Source organism: Herpailurus yagouaroundi, unplaced genomic scaffold (genome assembly GCF_014898765.1).
Source record: "Herpailurus yagouaroundi ecotype Mexico unplaced genomic scaffold, PumYag 163, whole genome shotgun sequence".
Lineage (NCBI taxonomy): Eukaryota > Metazoa > Chordata > Mammalia > Carnivora > Felidae > Herpailurus > Herpailurus yagouaroundi.
The window spans coordinates 10,061,999-10,085,329 of record NW_024412404.1 but is presented as its reverse complement, the minus strand read 5'-3'; the positions used below and the strand labels follow the sequence as shown (position 1 = coordinate 10,085,329).

The following is a 23,331-nucleotide window of genomic DNA, read 5'->3' as shown; positions in this document are numbered from 1 at the left end:
TTTATTTTATTTTATTTTATTTTATTTTATTTTATTTTATTTTATTTATTTTTTTAATTTAAGTAATCTCTATACCACATAGGGCTTGAACTCAGCCCAAGATCAAGAATGCATGCTCTTCTGATTGAGCCAGCCAGGCATCCCTAGAGCTTCCTTAGAAAAAAAAACTATAGGGGCGCCTGGGTGGCGCAGTCGGTTAAGCGTCCGACTTCAACCAGGTCACGATCTCACGGTCCGTGAGTTCGAGCCCCGCGTCGGGCTCTGGGCTGATGGCTCAGAGCCTGGAGTCTGTTTCCGATTCTGTGTCTCCCTCTCTCTGTGCCCCTCGCCCGTTCATGCTCTGTCTCTCTCTGTCCCAAAAATAAATAAACGTTGAAAAAAAAAATTAAAAAAAAAAAACTATGTATATGTATATGTATATCTATATATCTATATCTATATCTATATCTATATATCTATATATTGTCTAGGAACAATGTTCATAATGTATTAGATAAATGAAAACATTACAGGGGCTCCTGGGTGGCTCAATGGTTAAACATCTAACTTCAGCTTAGGTCATGATCTCAGTTTGTGGGTTCAAGCCCACGTTAGGCTCTGTGCTGACAACTCAGAGCCTGGACCCTGCTTCGGATTTGGTCTCCCTTTCTGCTCCTCCCCCACTTGTGCTTTGTCTCTCTGTCTTTCAAAAATAAATAAACATTTTTAAAAATTTAAAAAAAGAACATATTACAAAATGGTTTAATCATATTGCATTTTATATAAATATATTCTTAGACAAAGGCTAGAAATAAAAACATTAACTGGTTAATTTTCTTATTAATTTATTTAATAAATACTTTGGTGAAATTTTAAGGAAATTTTTTCCCCTAAGCTAATATTAATACATGTTGAACATATATTACTTTTTCAAGTAGAGGGGAAAAGACTTAAAAGAAAAAGAATTAATGTGGACAGAGACCAAGAAAGAAATTAGGTCGAGGCAACTAACTCATACCACTTCATGCTTTATAGGTTCATGCTTTGGTAGATAGGAATGATGTGTGCTCTGTATGACTTATGCAGCATTAGTGTACAAGGAACGTGTTCTAACGTGTTCTACCGAGTGAATGAGTCCGTTGTTTTTTCCATAACATATAGAGTTATCAAATCACAGTTGTAAACCTAAACTAATGTAAAACTAAACCTAAACTAATGTAACACCACTGGGTGGCCCCAGTTGGTTAGCATCCAACTCTTGATTTTGGTTCATGTCATGATCTCAGGATTCATGGGTTCAAGCTCTGTGTCAGGCTGTGCACTAACAGTGCGAGATTCTGTCTCTTTCTCTCAAATAAATAAATAAACATAAAAAAGAGAATAAATTGTTTTTCCAATTGTGTTTTTAAAATGTGATTTTTCTTAAAAGGGGTAATGGATATTTATGTTGTATATAAACTATAGCTCATTTTCTTTTTGTTTTTTTTAAGTTTACTTATTTTGAGAGAGAGGGAGAGAAACAGAGCATGTGAGCAGCAGGGAAGGGGCAGAGAGAGAGGGAGTGAATCCCAAGCAGGCTCCGTACTGCCAGTGCCAAGCTTGACATGGGGCTCGACCCCACAAACTCTGAGGTCATGACCTGAGTCGAAATCAAGAATCCGAAATCAATGGCTCAGTTAGTTAAGCGTCCGACTTCAGCTCAGGTCATCATCTCAGGGTTGGTGAGTTTTAGCCCCGCATTGGGCTCTGTGCTGACAACTCAGAGCCTGGAGTCTGCTTTAGATTCTGTGTCTCCCTCTCTCTCTGACCCTCCCCTGCTCGTGCTCTGTCTCTCAAAAACAAATATTTGAAAATAAATAAGTAAGTAAGTAAATAAATAAATAAAGGTAGATGAGTCATAATAGGATTCTTTAAAAATTTTTACTTTTAATTTTACTGCTTTTATTTATTTTTTTGCAAAAGGAATTTCTATTTGTTTTATTTATTTTTATTGACTTCTCCTCTCTTTTTTTTCTTTTTTTAATATATGAAATTTATTGTCAAATTGGTTTCCATACAACACCCAGTGCTCATCCCAGAAGATGCCCCTTCAATACCCATCACCTTCCTTTCATTTTATTTTATTTATCTTTATTTTTTAATATAATTTATTGTCAAATTGGCTAACATACAGTGTGTACACAGTGTGCTCTCGGTTTTGGGGGTAGAGTCCCTTGATTCATTGCCTACATACAACACCCAGTGCTCATCCCAACAGTGCTCTCCTCGGTGCCCATCACCATTTTCCCCTCTTCCTCACCCTCCATCAACTCTCAGTTTGTTCTCTGTATTTAAGAGTCTCTTATGGTTTGCCTCCCTCCCTCTCTATTTGTAACTATTTTTTTCCCTTCCCTTACCCCATGATCTTCTGTTAAGTTTCTCAAGCTCCACATATGAGTGAAAACACATGATATCTATCTTCTCTGACTGACTTATTTCACTTAGGATAATACCCTCCAGTTCCATCCATGTTGCTGCAAATGGCATGATTTTATTCTTTCTCCTTGCCAAGTAGTATTCCACTGTATATATAAACCACATCTTCTTTATCCATTCATTAGTTGATGGACATTTAGGCCCCTTCCATAATTTGGCTGTTGGTGAAAGTGCTGCTATAAACATTGGGGTACATGTGCCCTATGAAATAGCACTCCTGTATCCTTTGGATAAATTCTGAGTAGTACTATTTCTGGGTCGTAGGGTAGTTCTATTTTTAATTTTTTGAGGAACCTCCACACTGTTTTCCAGAGCGGCTGCACTAGTTTGCATTCCCACCAACAGTGCAAGCGGGTTCCCGTTTCTCCATAACCATGCCAGCATCTGTTGTTTCCTGAGTTGTTTAATTTTAGTCACTCTGGCCAGTGTGAGGTGGTATCTCAGTGTGGTTTCGATTTGTATTTCCCTGATGATGAGTCACGTTGAGCATCTTTTCATGTGTCTGTTGGCCATCTGGATGTCTCCTTTGGAAAAGTGTCTATTCATGTCTTCTGCCCCCTTTTGTTCACTGGACTATCTGGTTTTTGGGTGTTGAGTTTGGTAAATTCTTTATAGATTTTGGATACTAACCCTTTATCTGATATGTCATTTGCAAATATCTTTTCCTATTCCATCGGTTGCCTTTTAGTTTTGTTGTTTCCTTTGCAGCTTTTTATCTTGATGAGGTCCCAGTTCATTTTTGCTTTTAATTTCCTTGACTTTGGAGATGTGTCGAACAAGAAATTGCTGCGGCTGAGGTCAAAGAGGTTGTTGCCTGTTTTCTCCTCTCGGGTTTCGATGGTTTCCTGTCTCACATTTAGGTCGTTCATCCATTTTGAGTTTATTTTTGTGTATGGTGTAAGAAGTGGTCTAATTTCATCCTTCTGCATGTTGCTGTCCAGTTCTCCCAGCATCATTTTTGTTTTTTTTTTATTATTTTTTTTAATGTTTATTTATTTTTGAGAGAGACTGAGACAGAGCTTGAGCAGGGGAGGGGCAGAAAGAGAGAGGGAGACACAGAATCTAAAGCAGGCTCCAGGCTCTGAGCTGTCAGCACAGAGCCCGACGTGGGGCTTGAACCCACGGACCGTGAGATCATGACCTGAGCCAAAGTCGGATGCTCAACCTCCTGAGCCACCCAGGTGCCCCTCCCAGCATCATTTGTTAAAGAGACTGTCTTTTTTCCATTGGATATTGTTTCCTGCTTTGTCAAAGATTAGTTGGCCATACTTTTGTGGGTCCAATTTTGGAGTCTCTATTCTGTTCCACTGGGTCTATGTGTCTGTTTTTATGCCAATACCATGCTGTCTTGATGATTACAGCTTTGTAGTAGAGGCTAAAGTCTGGGATTGTGATGCCTCCCGCTTTGGTCTTCTTCTTCAGTATTACTTTGGCTATTCGGTGTCTTCGGTGTCTTCTGTGGTTCTATACAAATTTTAGAATTGTAGTTCTAAAAGAAAGCTGGTGCAATTTTGATTGGGATTGCATTGAATGTGTAGATAGCTTTGGGTAGTATTGACATTTTAACAATATTTATTCTTCCAATCCATGAGCCTGGAATGTTTTTCCATTTCTTTGTATCTTCTTCAATTTCGTTCATAAGCTTTCTATAGTTTTCAGCATTGGTTTTACATCTTTGGATAGGTTTAGGTATTTTATGGTTCTGGGTGCAGTTGTAAATGGGATCGATTTCTTGAATTCTCTTTCTTTTGCTTCATTATTGGTGTATGGAAGTGCAACTGGTTTCTGTACATTGATTTTGTATCCTGTGACTTTGCTGAATTCATGTATCAGTTCTAGCAGCTTTTTGGTGGAGTCTTTCACGTTTTCCATGTAGAGTATCATGTCATCTGTGAAGAGTGAAAGTTTGACTTCTTTGCCAATTTTTTTTTTTTAATTTTTTTTTTCAACGTTTATTTATTTTTGGGACAGAGAAAGACAGAGCATGAACGGGGGAGGGGCAGAGAGAGAGGGAGACACAGAATCGGAAACAGACTCCAGGCTCTGAGCCATCAGCCCAGAGCCTGACGCGGGGCTCGAACTCCCGGACCACGAGATCGTGACCTGGCTGAAGTCGGACGCTTAACCGACTGCGCCACCCAGGTGCCCCTTCTTTGCCAATTTTGATGTCTTTTATTTCATTTTGTCTGATTGCTGATACTAGGACTTCCAACACTATGTTAAACAACAGTGGTGAGAGTGGACATCCCTGTCGTGTTCCTGATCTTAGGGGGAAAGCTCTCAGTTTTTTCCCATTGAGGATGATATTAGCTGTGGGCTTTTCATAAATGGCTTTTATAATGTTTAAGTATGTTCTTTCTATCCTGACTTTCTTGAGGGTTTTTATTAAGAAAGCATACTGCCAAATGCTTTTTCTGTATCTATTGACAGGATTATATGGTTCTCACCTTTCTTTTATTAATGTGATGTATCACATTGGTTGATTTGCAAATATTGAACCAGCCCTGCAGCCCAGGAGTGAATCCCACTTGATCATGGTGAATAATTCTTTTTATATGCTGTTGAATTTGATTTGCTAGTATCTTGTTGAGAATGTTTGCATCCATGTTCATCGGGGATATTGGCCTGTAATTCTCCTTTTTTGTGGGATCTTTGTCTGGTTTGGGAATGAAGGTAATGCTGGCTTCATAGAATGAGTCCGGAAGCTTTCCTTCTATTTCTATTTTTTGAGACAGCTTGAGAAGGTTAACTATTAACTCTGTTTTAAACGTCTGGTAGGATTCCCCTGGGAAGTCATCTGGCCCAAGACTCTTATTTGTTGGGAGATTTTTGATAATTGATTCAATTCTTCACTAGTTATGGGTCTATTCAAATTTTCTGTTTCTTCCTGTTTGAGTTTTGGTAATGTGTGGGTGTCTAGGAATTTGTCCATTTCTTCCAGGTTGTCCAGTTTGTTGGCATATAATTTTTCATAGTATTCTCTGATAATTGTTATTTATTTATTTATAAAAAATAAAAATAGGTAGATGAGTCATAATAGGATTCTTTAAAAATTTTTACTTTTAATTTCATTGCTTTTAAAATTTTTATTTTTAGTTTTTTGAATGTGTGATGTTTTCACAAGTTTATAATTCAACATGTATAAAAACATCCTGTTCCCTCCCTTATTTCTTCCTTGGAATTAACATTTTTACCAGTTACTTCCATTTCCTTTCAGAACTAATGTATATATACACAAGCATATGCTATATTTTACCAAATGTTAGTTCCTTCTAATCCTAGCTTGATAAAATAGGTAAAGATGCAGGGAAGGATTTAAATAACACAAGCTTGATATAAAAGATACACAGAGAACTTTGTACCCCCCTACAGAGAATAGTCTTTCCAAACATGCTTGTAAATTTGTAAGAATTGGTCCAGTGTTATACCATAAAGTAAAAATATGCCAAAGTAAAAATAGTACAGACTATAGGTTAAAGGAGAAAAACAACACTATAATCATCTCAGTGTATATTTAAAAGCCATTTGAAAACATACAACATTCATTCTCGCTCTTCCTTTCTCTGTTATTTTGTTTTAGGTAAGAGTTTTGTAAAAAGCATATGTTAGATATGGACTTTTAACAGAATTTGAGGATCTTTGGCTTTTAATAGTGGAATTTCTGTATTTCTGTTATTTTTTGTTTTGGGTTTTTTTTTTGTGATCACTGATTTTTTTCACTCACCATCATAATGTTTTGTTTATTGCGTTTTCTTGTATTCCATCCTCCCCAGCAACCTCCCCCACTTTGTTTTCTGGATTTCGTTTTTTGAAATTGCTATATCTATTTCACTTCTACTAGTAGTTTCTGTTAAAATCTGTTTTAACACACTATTTGTGGTAATTAAAGAGTTTTGAAGACTAATGTAGAAAACATATGTGGACCCACACAGAGATTCAGAAATAAACATTACTGGTACATTTGAAACCTCTACTTCTCCCTCATCAACAGCCTTCCTGTCTCTACAAGGTAGCTATTGTTCTAAATTTGATTATCCTTAAACTGTTACGAACACATTTGAAACAAATTAAACAGGGCTTAACCTTTGCCCCTTCTTTTGGCAAGAGGGCGTCTTTAAGAACAATTTTTTTGGGTGTGGGGAAGTCTATTTAGTTTAATATTTCATGTGTTTGGGAAGAATTTTACATACATATTATATATTATACATATATAGGTATATATAATATATATAATATAGAATTCTTTTTAATAAACTATTAGTTCATTTAGATATCTACTTATTAAAAAATGCTTTTAGGACATCTTTTTTTAATGTTAATAAGTACCTACAACTTTAATTTGCAGGAAGAGATCAAAGGGTTATTTGCATTCTAAAAATTCAAAATGATTTATTTTTATATTTGATCAAATTTTTGTTTGAAAAATTTGGAAAAGAACCTGAATTTAAGTAGTTTAATAATACAAGGAATGATGTGTTTATGAGAAGTCTGTACAGCAAATAGGACTAGTATTGACATTAATAGAGTAAATTATATATATATATATATATATATATATATATATATATAAATGTACAGGATCAGAACTCAGGCCTTTGTTTATCACTCTTCCTAATTAAAGTGTTCTAACAATGAAAATTCCCCCCAAATTTAAATAGTTATAATAGGTAGTTTTGAAATTTTTTTCTTTTATTTAGCAGTTTCCTTATATAAACAAACCACACATGTATCTAGGTCAGTCTGGAAAAACTTCCTTCATCCTTTCAGAGTCAACCACCTGCAGTGTAATATCTGGTCATTGAATATATTTCTGTTAGATTTTCTAAATTGCTGTAAAATAATATAATTTGTGATAATTATAATCTACTTTACTACAATTTATAGCTGTTTTTGCTATAATATGTTTTATATTTTTATATGAGGTATGTTTATGTAATTTGGACTTAAATATTTTAAGTAAGTTTAACTATTAAACATAAATTACAACTCATTTAATTCCTCATGCAAAATTGTATCATGAATGATGATATAGTAATCTTTTCTGTGATTGTCATGAAAATTTGAATTTAGTTTTCTCTGTTTTAATAGTATTTTTCTTCTAAACATTTTTCTAAAAATAGGAGTATTTTCTGCATTGCGTGCTGTTCCCCAAAAGGAAGGATACCTTGGATTGTATAAAGGGAATGGTGCAATGATGATTCGAATCTTTCCCTATGGTGCAATCCAGTTTATGGCATTTGAGCACTATAAAACGGTATTTGAACTTTTATCTTGTTTTCCTTTTGTGTTTGAATATCATACTTAGTTGACAGGCATTTGCTTTGGCCTTTAAAGTTACTTTGGATGAATGGGTAAAGTAATGCCTTTTTGAAGGAAGAAGACTTGTGATAGTTTAAATTTTTTTTTAATGTTTACTTATTTTTGAGAGAGAGAGACAGAGCATAAGTGGGGGAGGAGCAAGAGAGAGAGGGAGACACAGAATCAGAAGTAGGCTCCAGGCTCTGAGCTGTCAGCACAGAGCCCCATGTGGGGCTCGAACCCATGAGCAGTGAGATCATGACCTGAGCCAAAGTCAGACGCTTAACTGACTAAGCCACCCAGGCTCCCCTAAATTTTTAAATGTAACTTGGTTTTGGAGTTATCTAGTCCAGCATTGTTAGTCATTAAAAAAAAATTTTTTTTAATGTTTTATTTATTTTTGAGACAGAGAGAGACAGAGCATGAGCAAGGGAGAGGCAGAGAGAGAGCGAGCCACAGAATCCGAAGCAGGCTCCAGGCTCTGAGCTGTCAGCACAGAGCCCAACGCAGGGCTCAAACTCACGAACTGTGAGATCATGACTTGAGCCGAAGTCAGACGCTCAACTGACTGAGCCACCCAGGCGCCCCAGTTGTTAGTCATTTTTGAGCAAATTGTTTATGTATACATTTACGAAGAAGAGCCAAAATATACTTCAAATAGGTAATAATAAATACAGAAAATATTAATAGCTTTTTAATGTGCTTTTTGTTTCTCAGTTTTAGGAAAGGAACATTGTAGCTTTGGATTTCTTACAAATAAAATAGTGAAATCATATTGTGAAAGTCTGTTTTTGAGTAATGCAATCAATTAACAACTTTTCCCATCCTACTCATTGATTGACGTTCTCTTTTCTGTGGGAGTGAAAGTGACACAGAATGGTTAAGTATGCTAAATTTCATAGGGTGTCTTAAAAGGAAAAGTAAGCAATGGAGATGAGGACAACATTCCAAGCTAATCAATCAGAATTGGTGTCATCAATATGTCAAGACTTCATTGTAGTGGCATTTTATTTGTACTACTGCCACTCACACTTTAAGTATATGTGGTCAGGAATGTGCAATATAGTATATTTGACAATTCTAAGTTAGATTGTAAAAGAGCAGAATTGGCATAAAAGCTACATAGGAAATACCTGACCTTATGATGTGTTACAATTGTGGTCACTTCATTTACTAATTTTCTTTTTACTAGTTGTGTAACTCTTTTGAAATTTCTTCATTATTAAACAGTGAAATGAGACGTATTTTTAAAATATTCCATTTAATTTGGTATTTTGGTTTCTAGGTAATTACTACAAAACTGGGAGTTTCTGGTCATGTGCACAGATTAATGGCTGGATCCATGGCAGGTAAGAGGAGTGGGTATATTTCATTTCTGACAAATTAATTTTCTACTAAATACTTAATTTGGTTTAGATAATATTATGACATTGATTAAGTAACATAAATTTTTCATCTTTGTACACTCAGTTATATAAGAAATCATTAATATCCCAACTCAAAAAAAAAGTATTTTACAGTAGGAGAAGGTAAGGAATGGTCTAAATGTATAATTATGAATAACATATATTCCCTTTAACAATTCTACTTCTGGAAATTGTTTTTTTCTTTCAAATATTTTTTTAAAATGTTGGAAAAAACAAGAGGCCACTGCGCCTTTATAAAGAAACAAACATTTGAGGGGCACCTGGGTGGCTCAGTCGGTTGAGCCACCGACTTCGGCTCAGGTCATGATCTCACGGTTTGTGAGTTCAAGCCCTGCGTCGGGCTCTGTGCTGCCAGCTCAGAGCCTGGAGCCTGCTTCTGATTCTGTGTCTCCCTCTCTCTCTGACCCTCCCCCACTCATGCTCTGTCTCTCTCTGCCTCAGAAATAAATAAACATTAAAAAAAATTAAAAAAAAAAAAAAAAAGAAACAAACATTTGAATGCCTGGGTGGCTCAGTCGGTTAAGTGTCTGACTTTGGCTCGGGTCATGATCTCACCATTCGTGGGTTTGTGTCCTGCATCAGGCTCTGTGCTGTTAGCTCAGGGCCTGGATCCTGCTTTAGATTCTGTCTCTCCCTCTCTCTCTCTGCCCCTCCCCTGTTTGCACTCTGTCTCTGGCTCTCGAAAATATTGGGGTGCCTGGGTGGCTCAGTTGGTTGGGCGTCCGACTTCGGCTCAGGTCATGATCTTGTGGTTCACGAGTTCAAGCCCCTGTGTCGCACTCTGCTGACAGCTCGGAGCCTGGAGACTGCTTTGGATTCTGTGTCTCCCTCTCTGCCCCTTCCCCGCTCATGCTCTGTCTCTCTCTGTTTCTCAAAGATGAATAAACGTTAAAAAAAAAATTTTTTTTAATGAATAAATGTTAAAAAAACATTAAAAATACAATGACTATAATAATACAAACTCTTATACAGTGCAAATATTTCCACTCCCTAAAAACAATCACTAATCACTATTAGCTGTTTCTTATGTATGCTTTTTTTTTTTAAGTTTATTTATTTATTTTGAGAGAGAGAGAGCACAAATGGTAGGGCCAGAGAGAGAGAATCCCAAACAGGCTGCACACTGTTAGCACAGAGCCTGACATGGGGCTTGAACCCACAAACCAAGAGATCATGACCTGAGCTGAAATTGAGAGTCATACACTTAACTGACTGAGCCACCCAGGTGCCCCATATGCTTTTTCCAGTACTATTCTATAAGATTGGAACCTTTCTTTTACCGTTATCTCAAGACTGTTTTCTATATCAATACATAGATCTTTCTTATTTTTTTAAACGACCTGTGTTATATTCTAATGTATGAATGTACCATGCCTTTTCTTTTTTAAGTTTTTGTTTATTTATTTTGAGAGAGAGGGAGAGAACAAGTGGGGGAAGGACAGAGAAAGGGAGAGAGAGAGAGAGAGAGAGAGAGAGAGAGAATCCCAAGTAGGCTCCGCACTGCCATGTGGGTCCCAAACCCACGAACTGAGAGATCACTACCTGAGCTGAAATCAAGAGTTGGATGCTTAACCAGCTGAGCCATCCAGGTGCCCCTGAATATATCATGCTTTATTTAATCCAGTCCCCTATTGATTGGTCTTTGGAATATTTTCAGTTTTTGTTTCACAAATAACCATTATACTTGTATTATTGTATCTGTAGAATAAATTTTGAGAAGGAAAATTACTTTATCAAAGGATATGTGTATTTAAATTATGATAAGCATTGTCAAACTGATCTTCATAATGCTTTTAATGGCTTTTCCTCCTACTATACCATACCAACAGTGGGTCTTATTAGATTTTTAATATTTGGCAATTATTATTATTATTTTTAGTGTTTATTCTTGTCAGAGAGACAGTGTGGGGGGGGAGGGGCAGAGAGAGAGGGAGACACAGAATCTGAAGCAGGCTCTGGGCTCCGAGCTGTCAGCAAAGAGCCCAATGCGGGGCTCAAACCCACGAACCACGAGACATGACCTGAGCTGAAGTTGGACACTTAACCAACTGAGCCACGCAGGCGCCCCAATATTTGGCAATTAATTATGAGTAAGGTTGATCAGCTTTCCAATGTTTATTGACCATTCGTATTTGTTTTACTTGCAACCTGAGTTGTATCTATTTTTTAAATATTCATTTTTGCTTAAAACAACTAGGAAAAATTATGTTTATAAGTTTGGGAATTAGGACATTATTTTTTTTTCTGTCAAGTATTGCTAATAGTTTCTTTCTCGGTTTTAGATTTGTCTTTTAACCTTATTTGTGATTTTTTTAAGAAAAATCATCCACTTCTGAAACCAATATTGCACTGTATGTTAACCAACTAAATTTTAAATAGAAATTGTTATTATTATTATTATTATTATTATTATTTTGAGAGAGAGAATGAGTGCATCAGCAAGGGAGGGGTGGGCTGGGGGGTAGAGAGGATCTGAAGCAGGCTCTGTGCTAACAGCAGAAAAAGCTCAAAGTAGGGCTTGAACCCACAAACTGCAAGATCATTACCGGAGCTGAAGTCAGACACTTAACCAACTCAGCCACCCAGGGGCCCCTAAATAGAAATTATTAAAAAGAGGGGGAGAGGGGCGCCTGGGTGGCGCAGTCGGTTAAGTGTCCGACTTCAGCCAGGTCACGATCTCGCGGTCTGTGAGTTCGAGCCCCGCGTTGGGCTCTGGGCTGATGGCTCAGAGCCTGGAGCCTGTTTCCGATTCTGTGTCTCCCTCTCTCTCTGCCCCTTCCCCGTTCATGCTCTGTCTCTCTCTGTCCCAAAAATAAATAAACGTTGAAAAAAAAATTTTTTTTAAAAAAATAAAAAGAGGGGGAGAGAGAGAGAGAGAAATAAAGTACAATGTAAAAACAACAACAAAAAAGAATAATCCTCCACAATTCTCTCTCTCTTACACATACACACAAATATACATACCCCACACACCCATAAGTTTTACATGCCAGTTGGTTACTCTTTTCCTCTTTGGCTTCAAAATTTTTTTGTGGTGTTTAGAAATGCCTTCTCTATTCTAAGATAAAAACATTTGATCATGTTTTCTACTAAAATGTTTTTTATATTGATGATTTTTATGTTGATTTTTTTCATATTTTATTTATTTATTTTAAGGCACTGATAACTTTTTTTTTTAAGTTTATTTATTTTGAGAGAGACAGCACATACATGAATGCGTGTGTGTGTGAACAGGGGAGGGGCAGAGACAGAGCAAGAGAGGGAATCCCAAGTAGGCTCCATGCTCAGTGCAGAGCCTGACTTGGGGCTCTATCCCATGACTATGTGATCATGACCAGAGCCGAAATCAAGAGTCTGATGCTTAACTGACTGAGCCACCCAGTCATCCCTAGTGTTTGTTTTTATGTAAAAAATGAAGTAAGGATTAAATAAAATTTTTTTTCCAAATGACTAGCTACTTATGCCAACATTATTTACTTTATAACATGCTTTTTTCTGATTTTAAGCCCCATCTGTATCATATACTAAATTCAGTGATTTTATTTAAGAGAGGAAGTAAAGATGTATACAGTGACATATTTAACAACAGAGATGTTCACTGCAGTTTTATCATATCAAGTTTTTTTATTTTTTATTATTTATTTATTTATTTATTTCAATATATGAAATTTATTGTCAAATTGGTTTCCATACAACACCCAGTGCTCATCCCAAAAGGTGCCCTCCTCAATACCCATCACCCACCCTCCCCTCCCTCCCACCCTATTTTTTTATTTTTTAATTAAAACACATTTTTTAAATTATTTTTTTAACATTTTATTTTTGAGACAGGGAGAGACAGAGCATGAACAGGGGAGGGACACAAAATCTGAAACAGACTCCAGGCTCTGAGCTGTCAGCACAGAGCCCGACGCTGGGCTCGAATTCACAGACCGTGAGATCATGACCTGAGCTGAAGTCGGCCGCCTAACCGACTGAGCCATTCAGGCACCCCTAAAACACATTTTTAATGTTTATTTATTTTTGAGAGAGAGAGAGAGAGAGAGAGAGAGAGAGAGAGCGCGGGCGCGCGTGCGCGCGCGCAAGTGGGGGAGGGGCAGAGAAGGAAGGAGACCCAGAATCTGAAGCAGGCTGCAGGCTCTGGGCTGTCTGCACAGAGCCCGATGCAGGGCCTGAACCTATGACCATGAGATCATGATCTGAGCTGAAGTCCAACGTTTAACCGACTGAGCCACCCAGGCACCCCTCAACAGTTATTTAAATATGTAGCTATAAAAGAGTGGTAAAAAAAATTCCACATATCAGAATATCTAAAGCCTTTGAGATCTGCATATGTGGTATGATGTGGAGAGGAATGGGGACAGATGTGTTGAGCATGTAGGCCTCAAAAGACAACAAAAATCTGGATAGATGTTGGAGACACTATGACTATAGATAATCATCTATCTTCCTGGTTGGGACGACAGGCTTACTCTTGGATGACAGGTCTCAGGGACTTTCCAGGTAGAATATCACACTCTGAAACCAAGGACACTCAACCTTACCTTTCCACCTAAATATATAGTCTTTTTTTCATGGTTCTGCCTTATCCAGTGTTTATTTAGCTCTTTTTAAAAAAATGTTTATTTATTTTTGAGAGAGAGAGGGAGAGACAGATTCCGAAACAGGAGGCTCTGAGCTGTCAGCACAGAGCCTGATACAGGGCTCCAAACCACAAACCATGAGATCATGACCTGAGCTAAAGTGGGATGCTTAACTGACTTGAACCACCCAGGCACCCCTGTTTAGCTCTTCTTGACTCCTGGTTGGCTGATCCAATTTCAATAAGTAGTAAAAATGATCAGGAGTAATATTCAAAATATTTAGCAACACAACTATAAAGGTACTAATAAATAGCACAGGTTGTGAAAGCCTCCAATTAACTTGTTAGTGTCTGTAGCATGAGATAGCATGTGGTAGTAGTGGTGGTGGGAGTTCTGGTGGGTTAAGAGGGGTACCAGAGCCATGGTAGGGATCTTAGGGAGTTGGAGCAACAGCTGTTTGCCAACTGGTACCGAAATATTTCAGTATGTTACACTGGTATGACAGTGCTGGTTAGCTAACATTAGCTAACAAGTATTGATTATTTGCTGTGTACCATATATAGACCTGAGCACTTGACATGTAATCCTCAGGCACTTAATATGTAGTCTACAGAAAAATACTTTGTGGAAAATGCCATGATTATCTTCATTTTTATAGAAAAGAAATTTTAGTAAAGATTCCAGATTATAAAATGTATGATTTTGTACATTACTGTTTAAATTTTCTTTTAGGCAGTTCTTTCTGCCCATGGGTCCCATCCCTGTGCTGTAATATAAACACCTAAAATAAAAATAAGTAATAAATGAATGAATGAATGAATGAATAAATTTTCTGTCTTTTAAATTAAAAAAAATTTTAATGCTTATTTATTTTTTAGAGCGGGAGAGAGAGAGAGAGAGAGCACAAGCAGGGGAGGGGCAGAGAGAGAGGGAGACAGAGGATCCAAAGCAGGCTCTGTGCTGATGCAGAGACATCAGTTCACAAACTGTGAGATCATGACCTGAACCTAAGTTGGACACTTAACTGACTGAGCCACCCAGGCACCCCACTGTCTTTTAATATTTAATTTTTTCATTTTAATGTTTAGTTATATTTGAGAGAGAGGCAGATTGTGAATGGAGGAGGGGCAGGGAGAGAGCTGTCAGTCCAGAGCCTGACATGGGGCTCAAACTCAGGAACTGTGGGATCATGACCTCAGCCAAAGTCAGATGCTTAACCCACTGAGCCACCCAGGCGCCCTGTATCTTTTAAATTTAACCTTACAAGGCCGCCTGGTTAAGCCTCCGACTTCGGCTCAGGTCATGATCTCGTGGTCCGTGAGTTCGAGCCTCGTGTCAGGCTCTGTGCTGACAGCTCAGAGCCTGGAGCCTGCTTCAGATTCTGTGTGTCCCTCTCTCTCTATCCCTTCCCTGCTCACACTCTGTCTCTGTCTCTGTCTGTCTCTGTCTCTCTCACAAAAACAAACATTAAGCAGCACCTGGCTGGCTCAGTCGGTTGGGTGCCCAACTTCGGCTCAGGTCATGGTCTAGTGGTTTGTGAGTTTGAGCCCCGCGTCAGGGTCTGTGCTGACAGCTCAGAGCCTGGAGCCTGCTTCAGATTCTGTCCTTCCCCCTCTCTCTGTCCCTCCCTTCTCACGCTCTGTGTCTCTCTGTCTCTCAATGATAAATAAGCGTTAAAAAATTTAAAATAAATAAATAAATAAACAAACAAATAAATAAGCATTAAAATAAATAAATAAATAAATTTAACTTTACAAATGACTGATCAAAATCCTTTCTTTGAAGGTTATAAGAAAGATTAAGTTGGATTGTGAACATGTGTTAAATCATGGAGACTTTATTTCCTTTTCACAGCACTTGGTATTATTGAATAGCATTATTCATTCAAATGCTATTTCTAGTTTCATTTTTCTGAAATGAAAGACATGTTAACATCTAGTTTTCAGTACATATTAGAAAATAATAATAACCAATAGGAACTTTAATTAAAAAAAATTTTTTTTTAAGTTTATTTACTTCAAGAGAGACAGAGACAGCTGGAGCAGGGGAGTGGCAAAGCGAGAGGGAGAGAGAATCCCAAGTAGACTCCACACTGTCAGTGCAGGGCCCTACTCTGGGCTCCAAGTCATGAAACCACGACATCATGACCTGAGCAGAAACCTAAGAGTCGGGGGCGCCTGGGTGGCACAGTCGGTTAAGCGTCCGACTTCAGTCAGGTCACGATCTCGCGGTCCGTGGGTTCGAGCCCCGCGCCGGGCTCTGGGCTGATGGCTCGGAGCCCGGAGCCTGTTTCCGATTCTGTGTCTCCCTCTCTCTCTGCCCCTCCCCCGTTCATGCTCTGTCTCTCTCTGTCCCAAAAATAAATAAAAAACGTTGAAAAAAAATTAAAAAAAAAAAAGAAACCTAAGAGTCGGACGCTTAACCAACTGAGCCAACCAGGTGCCCCATAAATTTTAAGTTTTAAAGAAAAAAGTTTTTAAAAATTCTAGCAATTACAGATAAGACTAGTGCCTCCATTATTCAGTATTTCTATTTTTATTACCATGTTTAAGTATTATAATTTACATTTTGCTTCTATGATTATAAATCATTGAAATGAGTGTTCTAGTTAATTTTATTTATATTAGGTATCTTTGCTCCTGTACCTTAGGTGGTCTTTGAAAGTATGTTTGGAAATTTCTATATCTGCCAAAATAAAAACTGGTGTGTTTTTCACAGTCATTTCAACAGAGCTTATTTTAAAGTTTTTCTGAATTTCAAACTTTTCCCTCATCTTATAACTACAATCCAGTACATGTGGAACCTCAGTCAGCCAGAAAAAGGAAAAACTAGTGACTGAGAATCAAGGTTTGTATATTTACAGAGGTCTTCCTCTTCTTTCCTTCTGTTTCAATTATTTGAAATCAGTCTTGTTCTGACAGTTCTTATGGAATGAACAGTAACAGGAAAAAGAGAGAAGAGTTAGAAACTAGAAGTGATAAGCTGAGTTTTGCTTGCTTATCTCAAGCTTTGCTTGCTCTGGTCTACTCCACTTTGGTGTTTTGGCTCAAGGCTGGGAGGTCAAATGTACCGAACACTTCCTGGATCCTGGCTGGCCTCCATTATATTACATTGACCATGGGCAGATCATTTAAGCCTTCTGTAATTCACTCTTCATTTGTTAAAGTGGAGTTTGTGTTTTCCCCACTCCCTCTCTTTCTGAGTTGTTCTGAAAGTCAAAGAACTGCTATGAAAATATTCTGAAAGATCTGAGGTCCTCCTTAAATATGAGGGAATATTATTAAACCTTCCATGCCAGCCCAAGAGACTTATTACATGCTCTTGAGCCAGCCACCTAAATTCCTTATTCCTCTTTCTGTCTCATTTGTAACACAGGGAAATTTTTAGTTTAAATAAAGGTGATATTGGGGGCATTCACTTTCCAATGCCCCCCTCTGTAAAGAGAACTCTCATACTATTCTTACTTTCTGATATACTCTAATAAACTTTTGCCTGCTGCTCAAAAAATAAATGAATAAACAAACAAATAAAGGTGATATTAAAAATATTTAACCATCAGTATAGCATGTGTAGCAACCAAGCAGGTTAGGCTGGATGTCAGCAGTGAGAATGGCTTTACGGTGCTATTATTAGATTATTATCAGAACAGGTTGATTGTTAGAACAAACTGCTCTTTTGAGACTGTCAAAGAGGCGTAGAGGCACATTTCCCAGAGAATTTAATATTTAAAAGAGAATGCTATTCTCCCTTGAGCCCTGATCCAGAATCTAGATGCAATAAGCTTCCTATATTTTTGGAGAAATTACTCTTCTGAGCTAGTAGTATAACTCTTGATTTCAGAACTTACTTTCTTTAGTTAATAGATTTGAGGCCTGATTTGAATGTGGGATGGGCATGATGTTCAGATCTCTGCTCTCTAGCCCTTTGGCTCTTTGACTTAATGTCATGCAGTTATTGAAACATCTGATTTCCACATGAAACTACTATACTAAAGGCATCCAGTCACACACAGTTATTCTTTTGAGTAATAATGATTTTAAGTGTGGCTCCCGAATGTCATATTTGAATTAGAGGTTGCACATAACTGTAGACAGGTTATTAGTTCTTTACAGTTGATATTTTTTTAATCATCAGGCTTGATGTAGTGATGTGGTTCCAAAAGACAGGATATAGTAGAATTGAACTTTCTTGGATATCTACTCTAGACCAATTTCCTTAGCTTTCCAGCTTATCTTTTATATCTATGATGCATGGAGCCCTTCCTTTGTCTAAAGTGTTTATTTCAAATGCATTCGTTTTTTTCATTGAACATTAATCTCTTTGGATGTGTACATGAAGTCTGGATGCTGCTCCTACATGTAGCCTCAGATGGGAAGGAAGGTAATGAGCGAGGAGGGAAGCCATCTCTGAAAACTAAAATCTACTTACATATTCATTGAGAAGTTAGAGAGGAAGGAGTTTAATTGATGACGGCTTGGATATGCTCCTTTGCTTCAACCCTGTATTATCCAATTTCTAATACCTTTTCTGTTCTTTGTAACTGGGGTACAAGAGCACCTGGCTCTAGGGGTCCCAAGCAGACCAGGTTTGGCCACTCACTACTGACAAAATCCAAAGGTAGAGACTGAGTGGTAGTGAAATAAAACGAAATTTGTTTCAGTGAGGCCATCACCTGGAAGACAGTAGACTAATGTCTCAAAGACTGTCTCTAAAGTGCTGAAAATACTTCTAGGTTTATATAAGGAAAATGTGGGACAAAGGTCGGTGGACAGTAAAGGTCAGGTCAACCATTGTCTTGGTGTCATTCACACAGGGTCCTGTTGGCATCTAGCAGTCATCATTGCTTGAGGGGGTAGTTTCAGTTCCCATCAAGGATGCTTGCTGGTCTTTTGCCTGAGTTAAGAGATAAGTTGGAAAGACAAACTTAAGCAATTAGAAAGTATAGATGAGGTCAAAATGGAGGCAGTTGAAGTCCTCCTTCATCTTCCTTCTACTGCCTCCTCCTTGTACAGTGTTACTTCCTCTGGTAAGAAGTTCTTTATGCTTCTTGCTAGAGCAGAATAAAAAATTCATATTTTCCATATTTTCAGAATATGATCTCCAAAGTTTTAATGACCAAGGATCTGTCTTTGGTATCGTGGTTACAAATCGAATTTGCAATCAGAGGATTTTTGTTTTTTATACAGTGATTATGAGGTAGTGTTGAGCTCTTTGAAGCTTTGCAAATCAGCAAAATCTAATTGCTGACTAAAGTATGTCCTTGGTTTACCACAATTCCTGGATTCTAGACTATAGAGATAATAATAAGATTAGCATTTAGGGAAGAAACAGTCTTAGTTTGGATTCATCATTAAGTCCTCAGTTTCTTGATTAAGGGAGAAAAAGAGAAGTTTGCACATAAACAAAGATTGCAAACATGTCTCAACTTGATTGAGTCTCATTGCTTCCTGGTAGGTGAAGATACACTGCTGTCTGTATTAGATTGTGGTTGTAAAGTGGGGGAATAGGAAAACTATCACACTACTGTTTGAAGTAGGTATTTTCTGATTTCCCTTATTTGCCCTTGGAGGACTTTTTTGACCTCTCTGTAAAGCAGGGCTAGTTAGAATAGTAAGGAAGAGATATGTGAGTATAGAAAAAAGGCTAGAACGGGAGACACTAGGTTTATGAATTGAAAATCCCAGTCACTATTTGGATATATATGTCAGTCTGATTGCTAGCAGTCAAGTTAAGTTCCCACTCAGTTGCATATTCTTCTTCAGTAATCTTCTGATGTTCTTTTTTCTTTTTCTTATTTTTTTTACTGTTCTTTTTTGATTTTTTTTCTTTTTATTTGAAGTCTTGAAGTGTAGGAAGAGATTGAGAATGGAGGAATTTGGGTCAAAAGAGGAGACAAATGATTTGGTTCACAAAAGAAAAGGTCAAAAAACGAATGGCTTGAAAAAGAACATACTGGGAGAGTAATAATAGCTAACACTTAGATATAATATTTACTATATGTTGAGAATTATTTGAAGCCTTTACATATATTAACTCACTTAAACTTCATAAAACCCTGATTTGGGTAATGACTTATTATCATGTCCATTTTATAGATTCTGAAGCTGACACCCAGGTTAAGTAAGTTGCTCAAGATCACACAGCCAGTTAGTGGTAGAACCTGATTTGAATGCAAGCAGGCTCACTCTTGGGTCCATACTCATAAGTTCTTTTGACCATTTGATCAATTTTGATCACAACAGTCAAAATTGGTCAGAAATAAATAATATAAAAATAAATTAGCTGAAATGAGAAAAGTTCAAGCCAAGAAAATCTAGTGCTGGATTACTTGACAGGTAGACTATATACATGCCTAAGTCTCCGGCAAAGCAGGGACATTTGGTATTTTTAAAAAGCACTGATGTAGTCATCATGAGGAAAATCAGAACTTAGATGTCCTCAAACTTATTTTACAGTGCAATAGTATTTTTAGTTTCAACAATGCAAGACATAGTAATCTTTTCTGCGGTTAGGGTTTGTAGAAATCTACATCTAGCCCTGTGAGAGGGCTTTATACTTTTATATTTAGAGTGAAGGGTAAAATATGATTATCAGAGGAATATTTCTTACTCCTCTTTATTCCAAAAATAAGTAAACATTTAAAGTCATAAATGAGTGGGGCGCCTGGGTGGCGCAGTCGGTTAAGCTTCTGACTTCAGCCAGGTCACGATCTCGCGGTCTGTGAGTTCGAGCCCCGCGTCAGGCTCTGGGCTGATGGCTCAGAGCCTGGAGCCTGTTTCCGATTCTGTGTCTCCCTCTCTCTCTGCCCCTCCCCCGTTCATGCTCTGTCTCTCTCTGTCCCAAAAAAAATAAGTAAACGTTGAAAAAAAAAATAAAGTCATAAATGAGTTTTCAAGATTTACAGAGTACAAAATTATTAAGAATCCTCCGCTTATATTTCAGGGTTTAAAATTATATTGAAATCATTAAGTTGCTTTTAAGAATATTAAAAACCAGCAACAAACCTTGGTGATTTTTGTATCCTTATGTTAAGTAACAAAATTCAACTGAAAAAATTTGAGGATCATGTTGGCTTTATTCAACAATTCTTGCATTGGGTATCATCCCATCTAGTAAGTAGAAAGGAGCTCTGAGGAGGTGTACAAAATGGAAGGCTTCTACAGGCAGAAGGGGAAAGGGATAAAGAAATAGTGGGCACATTCCTGGAGAAGGTTGAAACTGCAGTTAGGTTAAGTATTAAGACCTGGTTTGGTGACATGGACTTAGCACAAGTGGCTCCATTTTGGGCCTTCTTTTTTGTTTCTAAATCTGCTATTTCCTTAAAAATTTTTTTTCTTAATGTTTGTTTATCTTTAAGAGAGAGTGCAAACAGAGGAAGGGCAGAGAGACAGGGAGACACAGAATTCAAAGCAGGCTCCAGGCTCTGAGCTGTCAGCACAGAGCCCAATGCAGGGCTTGAACCCACAGATTGGGAGATCATGATCTGAGCCAAAGTCAGCCACCTAGGTGCCCTATAAATCTGTTATTTCTTTTTAACATTTGTTAACAGATTTGTTTTTCTTTAGGAAGGTTTGATTGATTGTTCAAATTTAAAAGAAATATACCATATAAAAGTATGGTAAAATAAACTGGCTAAAAAAAAATTGTGAAACTAGATAATGAGTTTAGCCTTCCAATAATCATTGGCATCATTTTTTGCCAATGATTATGTACAATTAGGTTATGCCAGTTCCTGTGTGACTCATAGTCTTGCAACTTTTAGGCTGATGCCCTGTTTACCTTTTACAGATTTCTGAATATACTCATTTTTTTACCAAATCATCATTTTGCCACTTTGTTAATTCACAGTTATTTTATGTTAAGTCACCCAAAGCCAGTAAGAAGACAACTAAAAGATTTGGAACATTGTGAGAAGGAAAGAAGAAATAAATGGAGTCAGAGAGCAAATTGGAGAGGCAAGACCAAAGTGATACCGATTAGGGAAGAGGAAAAAAAAGTTGTAAAAATTAATAGAAGTGGTAAAAATAAAATGGATACTGACGAATTGGGAAAATCTTAGCAAAATCTGATGTTTAGCCAGGTTGTGTTATGTCAACACAATCAAGCCTTAAAATGGTCAGCCCTTTGATTCTCTTCTTTGTTAAAACTTCTTAATATGAAATATACCAATAAAGATGGAACTAGTTTATAGAGAATCTCTCCTAATTTTATTTTCTAAAAATTTCCCTTGCAAAATCTTTATCACAAGCTGTAAAAAAAATTAAGCCAACTTGCAAAAACATATAGTTTTATAAATATCTGGATAATAAGGTATTTGCTGTGACTTTAATGTTACTGCCAAACCTTGTCTCAGGAACATCACCTTTGTACTATATTAATTTAGATGCAGCTTAAAAGACACCATTTAGGAAAGTCACTGCCTTGCCAGGCCTAGGTGGCTGACTTGAATAGCGATAGGTAACATATAAATATGTTACATAGTTTGAAAATGAATGGCTTGAAACAAATAGCACAGATAAAGAAAGAGCTCACAAATCAAACTGCTACAGTGGGGAATTGACAGTTCTAATCACTGGACTGGTGGAATTTCTGAATAAAAAGTTAAGTATAGAAATTACTAAGCAAATGTTTAACAAGAAAACAAAATTACAAGAAGCAACATATGTCATGATGTGAGTCAGAAAACTTTGTTTCAAATCCTACTCTGTGATACAGAAACTATATGAATTTTGTCAAGTTACTTAACTACTTTGAACCTCAATTTTTTCATTTGCAAAGCAGTAATAATAATATCCATCTTCTACCTGGTAGGATTGTTGGTGGTGTTTGGCATGTGAGGATTAGAGGTGGTATTTATAGAGAGCCTGGTATGGTGTGCTTGGCACATAGTGGCTAGTTTTTATTGCTATGGGCAAACTAAAGAAAGGAAGGTTTAAAATATCACTTATAGCTAAACTACAGATATGGTAATCATAAATCAGCCTTTCTTGGGGCACCTGGGTAACTAGGTCTGTTAAGTGTCCCTAGATTTTTGCTCAGGTCACGATCTCAGGGTTTATGGGTTTGAGCCTTGTGTCCAAGCTGTCAGTGTGGAGCCTGCTTGGGATCCTCTCTCTCCCACTTTCCCTTTTGCTCTGCCTCTCCCCTGCTTGTGCACACTCTAACTCTCTCTCAAAATAAATAAATAAATAAGCATCCTTTCTTAATAAAAACCCTCGAGAAAGTTGGGATAGAAGGAACATACTTAATGGAAAGAGCCCAAATGTCCATTAATGGATGAATGGCTAAAGAAGCTGTGATATTTATATGCAATGGAGTATTACTCGGCAATCAAAAAGAATGAAATCTTGCCATTTGCAACTACATGGATGGAACTGGAGGGTATTATGCTAAGTGAAATTAGTCAGAGAAAGACAAAAATCTTATGACTTCACTCATATGAGGACTTTAAGAGACAAAACAGATGAACATAAGGGAAGGAAAACAAAAAAAATATATAAAAACAGGGAGGGGGACAAAACAAAAGAGACTCATTAGTATGGAAAACAAACAGGGTTGCTGGAGGGGTT

The 23,331-nt window shown here is 37.3% G+C and overlaps 1 protein-coding gene and 1 long non-coding RNA gene across 2 annotated transcripts in view; both read left to right on the top strand.

The window, feature by feature from the left end:
- SLC25A16 (solute carrier family 25 member 16) overlaps window positions 1–23,331 on the top strand; it is a 51,961-nt gene that overhangs the window by 7,051 nt on the left and 21,579 nt on the right. Inside the window, exons 3-4 of the mRNA XM_040485205.1 lie at window positions 7,575–7,708; window positions 9,038–9,101. Coding sequence (XP_040341139.1) covers window positions 7,575–7,708; window positions 9,038–9,101 — 198 coding nt within the window. The remainder of the gene's footprint in view (window positions 1–7,574; window positions 7,709–9,037; window positions 9,102–23,331) is intronic.
- Window positions 16,300–21,957, top strand: LOC121036708 (uncharacterized). The gene is made up of 2 exons (XR_005793446.1): window positions 16,300–16,609; window positions 21,611–21,957. It is a non-coding gene; the product is annotated as an uncharacterized LOC121036708 (long non-coding RNA).